The following is an 18,383-nucleotide window of genomic DNA, read 5'->3' as shown; positions in this document are numbered from 1 at the left end:
TATTACCTGTAACAAGTCTTTCACCTACTAAAGAGAAGACAATTCAAGTAGACCAACCAGTTGTCAAAAGAGACAAAAATCACATAAATCAATGTAGCATGCACTACCGAATAACATTTTTAAGAAGAAAAAAAATAAATAAATAGTGTATGTATACATACACATTTATATATATATATATATATATATATATATATATATATATATATATATATATATATATATATATATATATATATATATATATATATATATATATATATATATACACATACATACATATACACACAAACACACACACACACACTTCAAAAAAAATTAAAGGAACACTTTTTAATCAGAGTATAGCATCAAGTCAATTAAACTCCTGGGGTATTGATCCGGTCAGATAAGTAGCAGTTGAGGGGGGGTTGTTAATCAGTTTCAGCTGCTTTGATGTTAATGAAATTAACAGGTTCACTAGACGGGCAACAATCAGGCGATCTCCAAAACAGAAATGGTTTTACAGGTGGAGCCCACTGACATTTTTTTTGCCTACTCCTATTTTCTGATTGTTTTTCACTAGTTTTGCATTTGGCTAGGGTCAGTGTCACTACTGGTCGCATGAGGAGACACCTGGACCCTATAGAAGTTGCACAGGCAGTCCAACTCCTCCCGGATGGCACATAAATACGTGCCATTGCCAGTGTCTCTCAGCACAGTCTCAGGAGCATGGTGGAGATTCCAGAAGACAGGCAGTTACTCTTGGAGACCTGGACAGGGCTGTAGAAGGTCCTTCACCCATCAGCAGGACCGGTATCTGCTCCTCTGCAAGGAGGAACAGGATGAGCACTGCCAGAGCCCTACAAAATGACCTCCAGCAGGCCACTGGTGTGAATGTCTCTGACCAAACAATCAAACAGACTTCATGAGGGTGGCCTGAGGGCCCAAAGTTCTCTAGTGGGCCCTTTGCTCACTGCCCAGCACCGTGGAGTTTGATTGGCATTTGCCATTGAACAGCAGAATTGGCAGGTCCGCCACTGGCGCCCTGTGCTTTTCACAGATGAGAGCAGGTTCACCCTGAGCACACATAACAGACGTGAAAGGGTCTGCAAAAGCCGTGGAGAACATTATGATGCCTGTAACATCGTTCAGCATTACGAGTTGGTGGTGGGTCAGTGATGGTCTGGGGAGGCAAATCCATGGAGGGAAGCACAGACCTCTACAGGCTAGACAATGGCATCCTGACTGTCATTGGGTATCGGGATGAATCCTTGGACCCATTGTTGGACCCTATGCTGGTGCAGTGGGTCCTGGGTTCCTCCGGCTGCACGACAACACCCGATCCATGTGGCGAGAGTATGCAGCCAGTTCCTGGAGGATGAAGTAATTGATACCACTGAATGATCTCAATGCTCGTCTGGCCTAAATCCAATAGAACACTTCTAGGACATTATGTTTTGGTCCATCCGACGCCGCCAGGTTGCACCTCAGTCTGTTCAGGAGCTCAGTGATGCCCTGGTCCAGATCTGGGAGGAAATACTCCAGGACACCATCCGCTGTTTTATTAGCAGCATGCCCCGACGTTGTCATCAGGCATGCATACAAGCATGTGAGGCCCATACAAACTACCATTTTGAGTTGCTGCAATGAAATTTAAGCAAAATTGACTAGCCTGCCGCATCATTTTTTCCCACTTTGATTTTCGGGGTGTCTTTGAATTAACCCCTTTGTTGGGTGATACTTTTCATTTTCATCAAATGAGGTAGCATCCTTTCGTTCCTAACACGTCCATATCAGTATAGATATCCAGTATGAGATTTTTTCCCCCCATTGAGATCTGATGTGTTCAAAGTGTTCCTTTCATATTTTTGAGCATTTGAGTTTATGAACACACACACATTTTATATATATATATATATATATATATATATATATACATATACACACACACACACACAATACTTGAATCTTGGCAGAATCAGCAGAACACAGATTATCTAAAAGGAAGCAAAGTTTACCAGAAACTGTGCATGTATAATAACCGGAATGCAGACAATAATAGGTGTCAAAAACACAAAATGCAAATTTCATTAAAGCGGAACTAATCCCTCCTCTCCTTTACAGCAAAGAAAGCTTTAGTTCCACTTTAATAACTGAATCTTTCATGTTTATGTATTTACTATAATTAAGGCCTTGTACACACTTTCTCAATATACTGAACAAACTGCGTTAATGCGTGTTCAGCGCGTTTGATTAGCATTTAACATGTGTTAAAAATTCTCCCCAAACGCCTAGGTTTTTTTTTTTTGTGGTTAAGAAAGGCCTAATGTGCCGTAAACAAGCGCCCAATGCCTTCCAAACTCAAAAACCTCATGTTTTGATTAAGTGAATAGCTCTGTGCACTGTCCACATTATCAACTGCAGACTGCTTTACTAAGCATTTAAGAGATGTTAAAAATGTGCCTCAACCACCTGCTTTTAATGCCTATGTGAACATGGAATTAAGGGCCGAATTTCACCCACACATTGAGGATCATTTTTCTTTTTTTAAGCTTGCGTTCAGTATGCTAATTCATTTTCTTCCAGTACACTGCCAGGCAATGCACGGTGATATTCTGAGACACAGGTATAATGGTCTGCTGCATGTACATGCACTGGGGTACCATTGAGAACGTATGGCAACACACCACAAAACGCATATACACGTTGTTGTATCAGATGCTCCACATGATAAAAGGCATTAACACATGCAAAAATCTGAATGCAGTATAAACATTTAAAAGGAAGATTTTGTAAATTATTATAAAACACACCTGGGCAGGTATAATGTAATCGGCAACATCCCAAATCCTCAGTCCCAGCTCAGACGTGTTCGTCACTGCAACGCCTTTCACTTTGGAGGTCACGGAGCTAACCACTGTGTCAAATTCCTGATAGCCTTTCTCCCAGACGAAAACCCACCTATCACAAGATGAATAAAGTAGACTGAGCAAAATAAAAATAAAAAAATTACATAGATGATGCAGTCTGTCAGTCTTTGTTTTTTTTTTCAAATTCTTTATTTAAAGTATCCAGCATTCACAAAGCAGCAAAATACAATGGAAGCATACAGTATCTCACAAAAGTGAGTACACCCCTCACATTTTTGTAAATATTTTATTCTATCTTTTCCTGTGACAACACTGAAGAAATGACACTTTGCTACAATGTAATGTAGTGAGTGTACAGCTTGTATTACAGTTTAAATTTGCTGTCCCCTCAAAATAACTTAACACACCATTAATGTCTAAACCACTGGCAACAAAAGTGAGTACACCCCTAAGTGAAAATGTCCAAATTGGGCCCTATTAGCCATTTTCCCTCCCCGGTGTCATGTTGACTCATTAGTGTTGCAAGGTCTCAGGTGTGAAATGTGGTGTTATCGCTCTCACTCTCTCATACTGGTCACTGCAAGTTCAACATGGCACCTCATGGCAAAGAACTCCCTGAGGTTCTGAAAAAAAAGAATTGTTGCTCTACATAAAGATGCCCTAGGCCAGTGATGGCGAACCTTGGCACTCCAGATGTTTTGGAACTACATTTTCCATGATGCTCACCTACACTACAGAGTGCATAAACATCATGGGAAATGTAGTTCCAAAACATCTGGGGTGCCAAGGTTTGCCATCACTGCCCTAGGCTATAAGAAGATTGCCAAGACCCTGAAACTGAGCTGCAGCACGATGGCCAAGACCATACAGCACTTAAAAAGGACAGGTTCCACTCAGAACAGGCCTCACCATGGTTGACCAAAGAAGTTGCGTGCATGCTCAGCATCATATACAGAGGTTGTCTTTGGGAAATAAACGTAGGAGTGCTGCCAGCATTGCTGCAGAGGTTGAAGGGGTGGGGGGGTCAGGCTGTCAGTTCTCAGACCATACGCTGCACACTGCATCAAATTGGTCTGCATGGCTGTCGTCCCAGAAGGAAGACTCTTCTAAAGATGATGTACAAAAAAGCCTGCAAACAGTTTCCTGAAGACAAGCAGACTAAGGACATGGATTACTGGAACCACGTCCTGTGTTATGATGAGACCAAGATAAACTTATTTGGTTCAGATGGTGTCAAGCGTGTGTGGTGACAACCAGGTGAGGAGTACAAAGACAAGTGTGTCTTGCCTACAGTCAAGCATGGTGGTGTGAGTGTCATGGTCTGGCACTGGGGAGCTACAGTTTATTTAGGGAATCATGAATGCCAACATGTACTGTGACATACTAAAGCAAGGCATGATACCCTCCCTTTAGAGACTGGGCCGCAGGGCAGTATTCCAACATGATAATGACCCCAAACACAACTCCAAGACGACCACTGCCTTGCTAAAGAAGCTGAGGGTAAAGGTGATGGACTGGCCAAGCATGTCTCCAGACCTAGACCCTATTGAGCATCTGTGAGGCATCCTCAAACAGAAGGTGGAGGTGTGCAAGGTCTCTAACATTTACCAGCTCCGTGATGTCGTCATGGAGGAGTGGAAGAGGACTCCAGTGGCAACCTGTGAAGCTCTGGTGAACTCCATGCCCAAGAGGGTTAAGGTAGTGCTGGAAAATAATGGTGACCAATGACCATACAAAATATTGACACTTTGGTCCCAATTTGGACATCTCCACTTAGGGGTGTACTCACTTTTGTTGCCAGCAGTTTAAACATTAATGGCTGTGTGTTGAGTTATTTTGAGGGGACAGCAAATATACACTGTTATACATGCTGTACACTCACCAATTTACATTGTAGCAAAGTAACAGTTTTAGTTTGAACTGGATGGACTGGTGTCATTTTTTCAACCTCACTATGTAAAAGTGTCATTTATTCAGGGTTGTCACATGAAAAGATATAATAAAATACTGTATTTACAAAAAATGTGAGGGGGTGTACTCACTTTTGTGAAATACTGTGTATATATGTATGAAGTAACCCAATCAAAGGCCAAGATTCATCAAGGAATACGGCAACAACTATATAAAACAAAGTACAGGGGTGACCTGGTCAGGACACCCAATAAGAACATAATCAGCATTACTTTGAAAATAAGTAAAGGGACTAGCTTTAGACTAGAACAAGATGTGAGCCATGAATGCAGCGGTTTTCCTAAGGGGGTAGGGAGGAAGAGGTGGCCCTTTCACACGGGTGTTCCGTATGTCCGCAAATCATCCTATTTTTTTGCGGATGATTTACGGACATAATGAATGTCTATGGCATTGCGGATGTCAGCGGATGACCATCCGCTGACATCCGATTTTCTTCCTTTCAGTTCTGTTCCGTTTTTTGGAATGGAACAGAACCCTATTTTTCCTCCGTTAAAAAAACGGAAAGGAAGCAAAATCGGATGTCAGCGGTGTCATCCGCAATGCCCATAGACTTACATTATGTTCCATATATCATCCGCAAACGGATGGGATGATATGCGGACATACGGAGCGGATGACAAGTGTCATCCGCTCCGTGAAAAAAAAAAAAAAGGACCGGAGCGGAGCCAAAAAACTGATCGGCCGTGTGAAAGAGCCATCACACATCAATTAGATTGAAAAAAAAAAAAAGAAAAGGGAAAATGAAAATGGAAGTATGCATGCCACCAAATCAGACCAAGGTGTCCAGCAAAAGTAGCAGTTATAGTGTTGAAACAAATACTGACAGGGGTGCTTACAACGATCAGCTTTTATTGACGTAAAACCGTTTTCCCCAAAAAGAACAAAACTACTGCTGTAACCACTTATAAAGTGTTAGCTGGAGTTTCTTTTAGTCACTTAAAGAGGAAGTCAAAAAAAAAAAAAACCGAGAAAAAAAAAGCCCTGTAAAGAGAAAGGCATAATGAGCTAGTATGCATCGCATACTAGCTCATTATGTAGTACTTACCTTAAAACGAAGCCCCCGCCGCCACCTCAGCGACAGGACGGCGACATGTCCTGCCGTCCCGCTTCCGGGTTCGCGTCCTCCGGCCATCTGATAGGCCGGAGGCGCGATTACATCACTCCCGCGCCTGTGCGCGGGAGCCGCCGTTCACGGCACTGAGCTCTGAAGGAACGGCACGGGTGGCCGTTCCCTCAGAGCGCCTGCGCCGATGACGTCATCGGCAGTTTGCGCTGTAAATATCTCCTAAACGGTGCAAGTTTGGGAGATATTTATAGCACCTATAGGTAAGCCTTAATATAGGCTTACCTATAGGTAAAAGTTATACAAGAGGGTTTACAACCTCTTTAAGTAAACTCCATCTAAAGCTCATCATGCATTACAATTTAATTGTACTATATCTTTAGATATTCTGACAACTATGTAGTGTAAAGGCTTGCCTCATAGGATAGAAAGTGATTGGATAGTTTAGGTAGGTCCTCATATTAAATGCTAAAAGACATTAACACATGCAAAAATGTGACAACCTCTGGATCAACTGCGGGTATAGGATTGTGTATATGGGATTGTATGGTTGTGTTTTCTTTATTGGTTTTTGTTTATTGGTTGAGCCAGATGGACTTTTTCCACCTCGTTAACTATTTAACTATGTGAATGCAGCAAAAATGATTGAAAGTAAGATCTTGTAAATGATTATAAAAAAAAAAAACAACTTTGCGGGTATGCAGGCAGCACACTCCCAAAAGAAATACTGAAGGTGGAAGATCCCACTATTGTTGGAAACTATATGGTGGCGGAAACTAAACTATGTGGTGGTGGTGGAAACTAAACTATGTGGTGGTGGTGGAATCTAAACTATGTGGTGGTGGTGGAAACTAAACTATGTGGTGGTGGTGGAATCTAAACTATGTGGTGGTGGTGGAAACTAAACTATGTGGTGGTGGTGGAAACTAAACTATGTGGTGGTGGTGGTGGAAACTAAACTATGTGGTGGTGGTGGTGGAAACTAAACTATGTGGTGGTGGTGGTGGTGGTGGAAACTAAACTATGTGGTGGTGGTGGTGGTGGTGGAAACTAAACTATGTGGTGGTGGTGGTGGTGGTGGAAACTAAACTATGTGGTGGTGGTGGTGGTGGTGGAAACTAAACTATGTGGTGGTGGTGGTGGTGGTGGAAACTAAACTATGTGGTGGTGGTGGTGGTGGTGGAAACTAAACTATGTGGTGGTGGTGGTGGTGGTGGAAACTAAACTATGTGGTGGTGGTGGTGGTGGTGGAAACTAAACTATGTGGTGGTGGTGGTGGTGGTGGAAACTAAACTATGTGGTGGTGGTGGTGGTGGAAACTAAACTATGTGGTGGTGGTGGTGGAAACTAAACTATGTGGTGGTGGTGGTGGAAACTAAACTATGTGGTGGTGGTGGTGGAAACTAAACTATGTGGTGGTGGTGGTGGAAACTAAACTATGTGGTGGTGGTGGTGGTGGAAACTAAACTATGTGGTGGTGGTGGTGGAAACTAAACTATGTGGTGGTGGTGGTGGAAACTAAACTATGTGGTGGTGGTGGAGGAAACTAAACTATGTGGTGGTGGTGGAAACTAAACTATGTGGTGGTGGTGGAAACTAAACTATGTGGTGGTGGTGGAAACTAAACTATGTGGTGGTGGTGGAAACTAAACTATGTGGTGGTGGTGGAAACTAAACTATGTGATGGTGGTGGAAACTAAACTATGTGATGGTGGTGGTGGGGGGAACTAAACTATGTGGTGGTGGGGGGGGGACTAAACTATGTGGTGGTGGGGGGGGGACTAAACTATGTGGTGGTGGGGGGGGACGACTAAACTATGTGGTGGTGGGGGGGGACGACTAAACTATGTGGTGGTGGGGGGGGGGACTAAACTATGTGGTGGTGGGGGGGGGGGAACTTCACTTTTAAGATGTTAAAGATGTTACACAAGATAATATAAGGGCCAGTTCACGGCAAAAAAATAAAAAGGCAAGCTTTTCTGTAAACACATTTATAAAGCTTTTTGGATGCCTTTCCGAATGCTTTTTTTCCACTTTATTGGGGTTTAGAGCTTTGATGTTTTTTACTGCATTCCAGCACAGTTCTGTGCAAGAAAAAAGCAGCACGTTGCACTTTTTTCTGGAACTGAAAAGCACTGTGCTGGTGTGAACTATGGCATTGGAAGCCATATCACCTACTTTCCATGCTTTTTTGATCACTGCATGTGGTGTGAACTGGCAAGGACTATTTCACGGTTGCATGTTTTTGCAGCACTAATATGATGATTCTCCTTTATGTGAATGTATATAAGCAGTTTGACCTCTCTCCCTGAAGGGATTAATAAATGATTTTATATTGACTATATTGGAGGAATGGATATGAGCATGGGTGGTTTATTCTGAAATGGGGAGGATTTACTAAAATTGGAGCACACAGACTGTGGTGCAGCTGTGCATAGTAATCAGCTTCTAGGTTTTAGCCCCCGTTCACAATGGGCCTATTTAACATGTCAAATCGCATTCCAAATCGGAGCCCATTGCCGACAACAGCACCGTCCGAATCTGTGTGACACAACCAGTGTTGGTCATGTCACTTAAAAAAAGTAATTAGTTATAGTTACTTCTCACAAAAAGTAACTAAGTTAGTAACTGAGCTACATCAGTAAAAAAGTAACTATTGCGTTACTTTGTAAAAATAATCAAATATGTCAAATAACTTGTATGAGTGGTATTTGCTGAGTGGTACTGGATGGCTGCGTGGTACACTGGTACCTGCATGGTACACTGCCGTGGGTGTAAAGGGTGGGTAGGTATATATAGGGGTCAGTGGGTGTATAGGTAGGTGTATATAGGGGTCAGTGGGTATATAGGGTGGGTAGGTAGGTGTATATAGGGGTCAGTGGGTGTATATGGTGGGTAGGTAGGTGTATAGGTTGGGTAGATAAGTGTATATAGGGGTCAGTGGGTGTATTGGGGGGTAGGGAGGTGTATATAGGCGTCAGTGGGTATATAGGGTAGGTAGGTGTATATATATGCTACGTTTTTGAGGACGCCATCACGCTATCCAGCAGTAGAGAAGTGTCCTGGAAGCGAGCGGTGCCCATTTCCTATATGCTTGTTCATATGCTACGTTTGTGAGTATATTGTACGTTACCCTTCTTTGCTTTTAATAAACTTTTAAGTGGTAATGCACAAGGTCGGTGCGCCCTTCTCTTGTTGTTTTCTTGAGGTGTATATAGGGATCAGTGGGTGTATATGGTGGGTAGGTAGGTAGGTGTATATAGGGGTCAGTGGGTGTATAGGTTGGTGTATATATATGGTGGGTAGGTAGGTGTATGTATATGGGGGGGGGGGGTTGGTGGATGTACAGGTACAGTGCAGGGCTCTAACGGGTCCCCTCGGCCGGTCCGCTCTCCCTCTCTGCTCTCCTCCAGCATGCCAGCACCGCAGACAGCGCCGGCAGGGTCATAGAGGAGTGAGGAGGAATTACACTACTGTCATCTAGTGGCGGTAGATGCATTTGCGGTAACGCCGCTTAAGTAATGGGAACGGCGTTACTGCGGGGGGAAAATAAATCAATTAGATTACTAGTTACCCACAAAAGTAACGGCGTTACGTAACGCTGTTCACTTTAACACCATTATTCCCATCACTGGACATAACCTTGCAGCGCCGCACTGATTCCCAAAAGTAGTTCCAGTTTTGGCGACTTCAGGTGCAATTACATTAGACATCTGTGCATGAACCCACACAAATATCTCTCAAGTTGCCCCCAAAGTCGGACTGAAACTGACACTCATTGTCAAAGCTTTAGTCCTCGTTTACACCAACGCAATTTGACAGTTCAAAACCCTATTTTCAGCAATGGAACCATTTAAATCATTGCGACTCAAATCATAGGCGACTTTAAAAAAAAAAAAAAGGTACCTGCACTACTATTTTTATCTGCGATTTCATTGCAACTTGCATTGACTTCTATTAAATAAAGTCACAAACCGGAATGAAATTGGAGATCCAAATTGCACTAATCTGTGCCTTTGAAATTGTGCAATTTCAAAGCTACCCTGGTATTATTGCTATAAATAAGAAAGATCGTGTTTTGGGGTAGGCACTGATAATAGTACATACAAAAGGGAATTAGAGGGCTGTACTTTTCATTGCTTGATTTTTGTTTCCTGGTGTGTGAATCACATGTATGACAGCTGGCTTCTGTGTTAAAGGGAGGGGTCTGTCATAACTGTGCAAACCTGATCAGTTTTTTTTTTTTTTTCCTCTTTAGCTCGGAGCATACTTGAGCTCCTTAAAGCATTTTTGGAGCGGTTTTTAAATTCATTTGTTGTACATACGATTTTCAGGCAGCTGAACTGAATGCAATAACAGGTAGACACATTGGGGGGGTTTACTAAAATTGGAGCACACAGAATCGGGTGAATCTGGAAGCCCCCTAAACAATACACAGGTTTACAATGTACTGCTGTCATTGACCTTTGTGATGAGGGTCAATGAGTTTTGGTAAGAGTCTGTGTGATTGGATGCTGGTGACGGTTCTCTTATCACCTATAAGAAGACTTTCTGAATTTGAGTGGACATTTCTTTGTGGTTTTCTTTCCCTTGGATGTGGACTTTGTTTTTTATATACTGTTTGATTAGCGCTGCACCTTTACTTACTATCAATTTCAGCCGTACACTTTGTATGGCTGAATTTGCATCGTACAGACATCGAATGTGATCTGCACATGAAATGTCTGTTCGCACCAGTGTGAACCCAGCCTTAAGCCCCGTAGACACGATCAGATTATCAAACGATCTGTCGTCTGAGAGTCTGATGTGGAAAGTGAAGAGGTTATTTTCATACGAATTTTCCCATACGCCAGAATTCTACTTCAGAAGTGATGTCATGTGTTGGATTGCTTTGTATGCATTCTTTCATCTCTGAGCATGCCTAGTCTTGCTCTTACGATTTTTTTCCGTCGAAAACTGTACTAATGAGGCGAAAATCGGACGTTGTGTTGACGGACGATAAAATTTTTTTATAGCCTGCACATCAGGATTTTTTCGGCCATAAAGTCAGAGTCGGCTGTCGAAAGCACCATACTAACAATCCGAAAATCGGCAGATCGGTCGGACAAAATTTCCCTTCAGATTTTCTTATCGTGTGTACGGGCCTTTACATTATATGTTTACAAATGTCCTACACATATGTGTCATTGTCACTGTGAATGAGGCCCAAAGGTGCTTCTTATGGTACATAGCAGTTATGCTAATCCAAATGCTTCAGTACTTTACTGAGTATGCAAATTAGGAGTAGAGATGAGCTCAGGGGGTCTTTTGTATAATTTGTGCCTTTTACTCCTATGAGCTGCGGAGTGGGTTATTTTTACCCCAAAAGTCATCTTTGTTTACATGAGATGTGTGGTAGAAATGACCTGGCCCTCGGCTCATTGGAGTAAAACAAAAGAAACGCAAGTACAGAGGATGCCTGAGATCATCTCTAGGAGTTCTGACTTCAGCCAGACTCTAAGGGTTCTTTCACACGGGCTTTCCGCCCAGCGGACTCCGTTTTGCTCAGCGGGGGATGGATCTGCCGATCCCCGCTGAGTATGCGGGTGACAGGTCGGTCTCTGCTCACTGTGCAGATATGGACCTATCAGATCCTTGCTCTCTATTATGGGAGATCAGATGAAAACGAACCGCGTGTCTGTTTTCATCCGATCCTCCAGACAGATGGAAAATGGGGTTACCATCCATCTGGAGGTCATAGACAGGATCAGATAGCAGAGAAATGGGCCTACTTTGCACACCTGTTGCAGGACAATGACTCAAATGGGGAGATTTAGTGAGGCTCTATTCACACCTATGTAGTTTGCTTTTGAGCATTTCTGCAATGCTCCTTGTGTTTTCTGTTTACCACGATTTGCATTTTTTATTGTTGAGCAAAGGAGGGGGGGAGGGAGAACGTCACATCTCGCTCCTTGTAATAACAAGCAAGCGGCATCGGTTGTTATTACATGAAAGCAGACTGTCAGCTCTAAACAGTACCGAGGTGATGCCTCTAGATGCAGGTATCACCCTGGTACAATGATTGTTGGCATGAAGGGGTTAAACTATGTAGTGCAAGGGCCTGCCTAATTGGATACAATTGAAGGGTGTTTAGTTTTGCCCCTATATTATATGGTTTTTGGTAAATCTAAAGCGAAATTGTACAAGAGCATTGAACATGTATGGCCAGACCTAAGCCCCCGTTCACATTTGTGCAATTTGACATGCCAAATCGCAGCCTATTGCTGGCAATAGCGTTGTCCCAATCAGTGCAATGCCCACTTTGCAGAGCGGCACCGATTTCCAAAAGTAGTTCTTGCGCTACGTTTCTCGATTTCAATAGACATATGTGCATGAACCTACACAGATGTCATTCAAATCGCGACCTTTTGCCACATTTCAGGCTTCAAACACAAAGATATAAAACTGTAATTTTTTGTGAAGAATCAACAAGTGGGACACAATCATGAAGTGGAACGAAATTTATTGGATATTTCTAACTTTGTTAACAAATAAAAAACTGAAAAATTGGGCGTGCAAAATTATTCAGCCCCTTTACTTTCAGTGCAGCAAACTCTCTCCAGAAGTTCAGTGAGGATCTCTGAATGATCCAATGTTGACCTAAATGACTAATGATGATAAATAGAATCCACCTGTGTGTAATCAAGTCTCCGTATAAATGCACCTGCACTGTGATAGTCTCAGAGGTCCGTTTAAAGCGCAGAGAGCATCATGAAGAACAAGGAACACACCAGGCAGGTCCGAGATACTGTTGTGGAGAAGTATAAAGCTGGGTTTGGATACAAAAAGATTTCCCAAGCTTTAAACATCCCCAAGGAGCACTCTGCAATCCGTGGGGTGCAATGCTGTGGGCACTCTGCAATCCGTGGGGTGCAATGCTGTGGGCACTCTGCAATCCGTGGGGTGCAATGCTGTGGGCACTCTGCAATCATTGGGGTGCAATGCTGTGGGCACTCTGCAATCATTGGGGTGCAATGCTGTGGGCACTCTGCAATCCGTGGGGTGCAATGCTGTGGGCACTCTGCAATCCGTGGGGTGCAATGCTGTGGGCACTCTGCAATCCGTGGGGTGCAATGCTGTGGGCACTCTGCAATCCGTGGGGTGCAATGCTGTGGGCACTCTGCAATCCGTGGGGTGCAATGCTGTGGCGCTCTGCAGCGATTAGGGACAATGCTGTGGCGCTCTGAATTGAAAGGGGCATGCACGCTGAACTCTGCATTGTGGGGGCACAGCACAGTGTTCATTGCATTGAAGGGGGCACAGCACAGTGTTCATTGCATTGAAGGGGGCACAGCACAGTGTTCATTGCATTGAAGGGGGCACAGCACAGTGTTCATTGCATTGAAGGGGGCACAGCTTCAAAGTCACGCAATTTTTTTACTGCGTTTTTTTGGCGCGAAGCAATACCTATTACATTTTTCTTTTTGCGCCCCCCCCCCCCCCCAAAAAAAATTTTGAGCACCAGCCGCCACTGATACTAAGGAACACTATATAGAGGGATCAGCCCCCATATAATGATAGAAATGTCAATTTCCCAGCACACCATCCTCTCTGTATACTAAGGAACACTATATAGAGGGATCAGCCCTCTATAATGATAGAAATGCCCATTTCCCAGCACACCATCCTCTCTGTATACTAAGGAACACTATATAGAGGGATCAGCCCCCATATAATGATAGAAATGTCAATTTCCCAGCACACCATCCTCTCTGTATACTAAGGAACACTATATAGAGGGATCAGCCCCCATATAATGATAGAAATGTCAATTTCCCAGCACACCGTGCTCTCTGTATACTAAGGAACACTATATAGAGGGATCAGCCCCCATATAATGATAGAAATGCCCATTTCTCAGCACACCATCCTCTCTGTATACTAAGGAACACTATATAGAGGGATCAGCCCCCATATAATGATAGAAATGCCCATTTTCCAGCACACCATCCTCTCTGTATACTAAGGAACACTATATAGAGGGATCAGCCCCCATATAATGATAGAAATGTCCATTTCCCAGCACACCGTGCTCTCTGTATACTAAGGAACACTATATAGAGGGATCAGCCCCCATATAATGATAGAAATGTCCATTTCCCAGCACACCATCCTCTCTGTATACTAAGGAACACTATATAGAGGGATCAGCCCCCATATAATGATAGAAATGTCCATTTCCCAGCACACCATCCTCTCTGTATACTAAGGAACACTATATAGAGGGATCAGCCCCCATATAATGATAGAAATGTCCATTTCCCAGCACACCATCCTCTCTGTATACTAAGGAACACTATATAGAGGGATCAGCCCCCATATAATGATAGAAATGTCCATTTCCCAGCACACCGTCCTCTCTGTATACTAAGGAACACTATATAGAGGGATCAGCCTCCATATAATGATAGAAATGTCCATTTCCCAGCACACCATCATCTCTGTATACTAAGGAACACTATATAGAGGGATCAGCCCCCATATAATGATAGAAATGTCCATTTCCCAGCACACCATCCTCTCTGTATACTAAGGAACACTATATAGAGGGATCAGCCCCCATATAATGATAGAAATGCCCATTTCTCAGCACACCATCCTCTCTGTATACTAAGGAACACTATATAGAGGGATCAGCCCCCATATAATGATAGAAATGTCAATTTCCCAGCACACCATCCTCTCTGTATACTAAGGAACACTATATAGAGGGATCAGCCCCCATATAATGATAGAAATGTCCATTTCCCAGCACACCGTCCTCTCTGTATACTAAGGAACACTATATAGAGGGATCAGCCTCCATATAATGATAGAAATGTCCATTTCCCAGCACACCATCCTCTCTGTATACTAAGGAACACTATATAGAGGGATCAGCCCCCATATAATGATAGAAATGTCCATTTCCCAGCACACCATCCTCTCTGTATACTAAGGAACACTATATAGAGGGATCAGCCCCCATATAATGATAGAAATGTCCATTTCCCAGCACACCATCCTCTCTGTATACTAAGGAACACTATATAGAGGGATCAGCCCCCATATAATGATAGAAATGTCCATTTCCCAGCACACCATGCTCTCTGTATACTAAGGAACACTATATAGAGGGATCAGCCCCCATATAATGATAGAAATGTCCATTTCCCAGCACACCATGCTCTCTGTATACTAAGGAACACTATATAGAGGGATCAGCCCCCATATAATGATAGAAATGTCCATTTCCCATCACACCATCCTCTCTGTATACTAAGGAACACTATATAGAGGGATCAGCCCCCATATAATGATAGAAATGTCCATTTCCCAGCACACCATCCTCTCTGTATACTAAGGAACACTATATAGAGGGATCAGCCCCCATATAATGATAGAAATGTCCATTTCCCAGCACACCATCCTCTCTGTATACTAAGGAACACTATATAGAGGGATCAGCCCCCATATAATGATAGAAATGTCCATTTCCCAGCACACCATCCTCTCTGTATACTAAGGAACACTATATAGAGGGATCAGCCCCCATATAATGATAGAAATGTCAATTTCCCAGCACACCATGCTCTCTGTATACTAAGGAACACTATATAGAGGGATCAGCCCCCATATAATGATAGAAATGTCCATTTCCCAGCACACCATCCTCTCTGTATACTAAGGAACACTATATAGAGGGATCAGCCCCCATATGATAGAAATATACATTTCCCAGCACACCGTCCTCTCTGTATACTAAGGAACACTATATAGAGGGATCAGCACTCATATAATGATAGAAATGTCAATTTCCCAGCACACCGTGCTCTCTGTATACTAAGGAACACTATATAGAGGGATCAGCCCCCATATAATGATAGAAATGTCCATTTCCCAGCACACCATCCTCTCTGTATACTAAGGAACACTATATAGAGGGATCAGCCCCCATATAATGATAGAAATGTCCATTTCCCAGCACACCATCCTCTCTGTATACTAAGGAACACTATATAGAGGGATCAGCCCCCATATAATGATAGAAATGTCCATTTCCCAGCACACCGTGCTCTCTGTATACTAAGGAACACTATATAGAGGGATCAGCCCCCATATAATGATAGAAATGTCCATTTCCCAGCACACCATGCTCTCTGTATACTAAGGAACACTATATAGAGGGATCAGCCCCCATATAATGATAGAAATGTCCATTTCCCAGCACACCATGCTCTCTGTATACTAAGGAACACTATATAGAGGGATCAGCCCCCATATAATGATAGAAATGTCCATTTCCCAGCACACCATTCTCTCTGTATACTAAGGAACACTATATAGAGGGATCAGCCCCCATATAATGATAGAAATGTCCATTTCCCAGCACACCATCCTCTCTGTATACTAAGGAACACTATATAGAGGGATCAGCCCCCATATAATGATAGAAATGTCCATTTCCCAGCACACCATGCTCTCTGTATACTATGGAACACTATATAGAGGGATCAGCCCCCATATAATGATAGAAATGTCCATTTCCCAGCACACCGTGCTCTCTGTATACTAAGGAACACAATATAGAGGGATCAGCCCCCATATAATGATAGAAATGTCCATTTCCCAGCACACCGTGCTCTCTGTATACTAAGGAACACTATATAGAGGGATCAGCCCCCATATAATGATAGAAATGTCCATTTCCCAGCACACCATGCTCTCTGTATACTAAGGAACACTATATAGAGGGATCAGCCCCCATATAATGATAGAAATGTCCATTTCCCAGCACACCATGCTCTCTGTATACTAAGGAACACTATATAGAGGGATCAGCCCCCATATAATGATAGAAATGTCCATTTCCCAGCACACCATTCTCTCTGTATACTAAGGAACACTATATAGAGGGATCAGCCCCCATATAATGATAGAAATGTCCATTTCCCAGCACACCATCCTCTCTGTATACTAAGGAACACTATATAGAGGGATCAGCCCCCATATAATGATAGAAATGTCCATTTCCCAGCACACCATGCTCTCTGTATACTATGGAACACTATATAGAGGGATCAGCCCCCATATAATGATAGAAATGTCCATTTCCCAGCACACCGTGCTCTCTGTATACTAAGGAACACAATATAGAGGGATCAGCCCCCATATAATGATAGAAATGTCCATTTCCCAGCACACCATGCTCTCTGTATACTAAGAAACACTATATAGAGGGATCAGCCTCCATATAATGATAGAAATGTCCATTTCCCATCACACCATCCTCTCTGTATACTAAGGAACACTATATAGAGGGATCAGCCCCCATATAATGATAGAAATGTCCATTTCCCAGCACACCGTCCTCTCTGTATACTAAGGAACACTATATAGAGGGATCAGCCCCCATATAATGATAGAAATGTCCATTTCCCAGCACACCATCCTCTCTGTATACTAAGGAACACTATATAGAGGGATCAGCCCCCATATAATGATAGAAATGTCTATTTCCCAGCACACCATCCTCTCTGTATACTAAGGAACACTATATAGAGGGATCAGCCCCCATATAATGATAGAAATGTCCATTTCCCAGCACACCATCCTCTCTGTATACTAAGGAACACTATATAGAGGGATCAGCCCCCATATAATGATAGAAATGTCCATTTCCCAGCACACCATCCTCTCTGTATACTAAGGAACACTATATAGAGGGATCAGCCCCGATATAATGAACATATGGCTGAGTGTAGTGGAGGGAACACCTGTCCCAGGTAAGCAGTCGGCACCGACTCATCACACATACCCAATGACGTATGCCAGGATCAGCAGCTGGATCACTCTGTTCAGCAGCCCGACCTTCCTGCTTTTAATGAGCGCTATACGAGGGGTGCTGTAGTCCAAGATACAGCTATAGACCTCCCGACAGCAGCCCCCGGTAGACATGATTGAGGACAGCGCGGAAACACCGAGCAGCCAGGACTTGTGAACTCCAAGCAGTCATATGACCATTCCACAGGTTCGGGATCTGTCCCACTACAACGGGGGAGGAGCTGGATACAGCGCACACACGACACCTAGTGTTCACTCTTGGCACTACCGCTAAACATTACAGCCATCTGCTCTTTATTTCAGCTCTGTACAATGTAACATAAGATCCTTCTTTTCTGAGCAGACTCACCTGTGATTTGTAATAATAAGGAAAATACATCTACACCGGTGCATCTCATAAAATTAGAATATCGGGAAATATGAAAAAAGGGGAATGAGATAAGGACTTTACTGGTCGCCATCTATTTTTGTATTAAAACAGCAAAAATGTATTACAAAACCACAATAGAATGACATTATTGATAAAAACAATACATCAGGGGCGTAACTACAGGGGTTGCAGGGGTTGCGATTGCTACCGGGCCCCATGCTCCAGGGGGCCCAGTAGCAAACCAGTGGGTGAACTTCCAGGATTG

General features: G+C 43.1%; 1 protein-coding gene across 1 annotated transcript in view; it reads right to left on the bottom strand.

The window, feature by feature from the left end:
• Window positions 1–17,957, bottom strand: part of LOC309554093 (P2X purinoceptor 4-like) — a 117,021-nt gene extending 99,064 nt beyond the window's left edge. The window contains exons 1-2 of the mRNA XM_082255634.1: window positions 17,723–17,957; window positions 2,796–2,943 (exon numbers count right to left, since the gene is read on the bottom strand). Of these exons, the coding sequence (XP_082111760.1) occupies window positions 2,796–2,943; window positions 17,723–17,862 (288 nt within the window). The 5' untranslated portion in view covers window positions 17,863–17,957. The remainder of the gene's footprint in view (window positions 1–2,795; window positions 2,944–17,722) is intronic.
• Window positions 17,958–18,383: the final 426 nt, after the last annotated feature.

Source organism: Pelophylax lessonae, assembly GCF_965119305.1.
Source record: "Pelophylax lessonae genome assembly, chromosome: 1".
Lineage (NCBI taxonomy): Eukaryota > Metazoa > Chordata > Amphibia > Anura > Ranidae > Pelophylax > Pelophylax lessonae.
The sequence above is the reverse complement of the archived record's forward strand: the minus strand, read 5'-3'. Positions and strand labels throughout refer to the sequence as shown.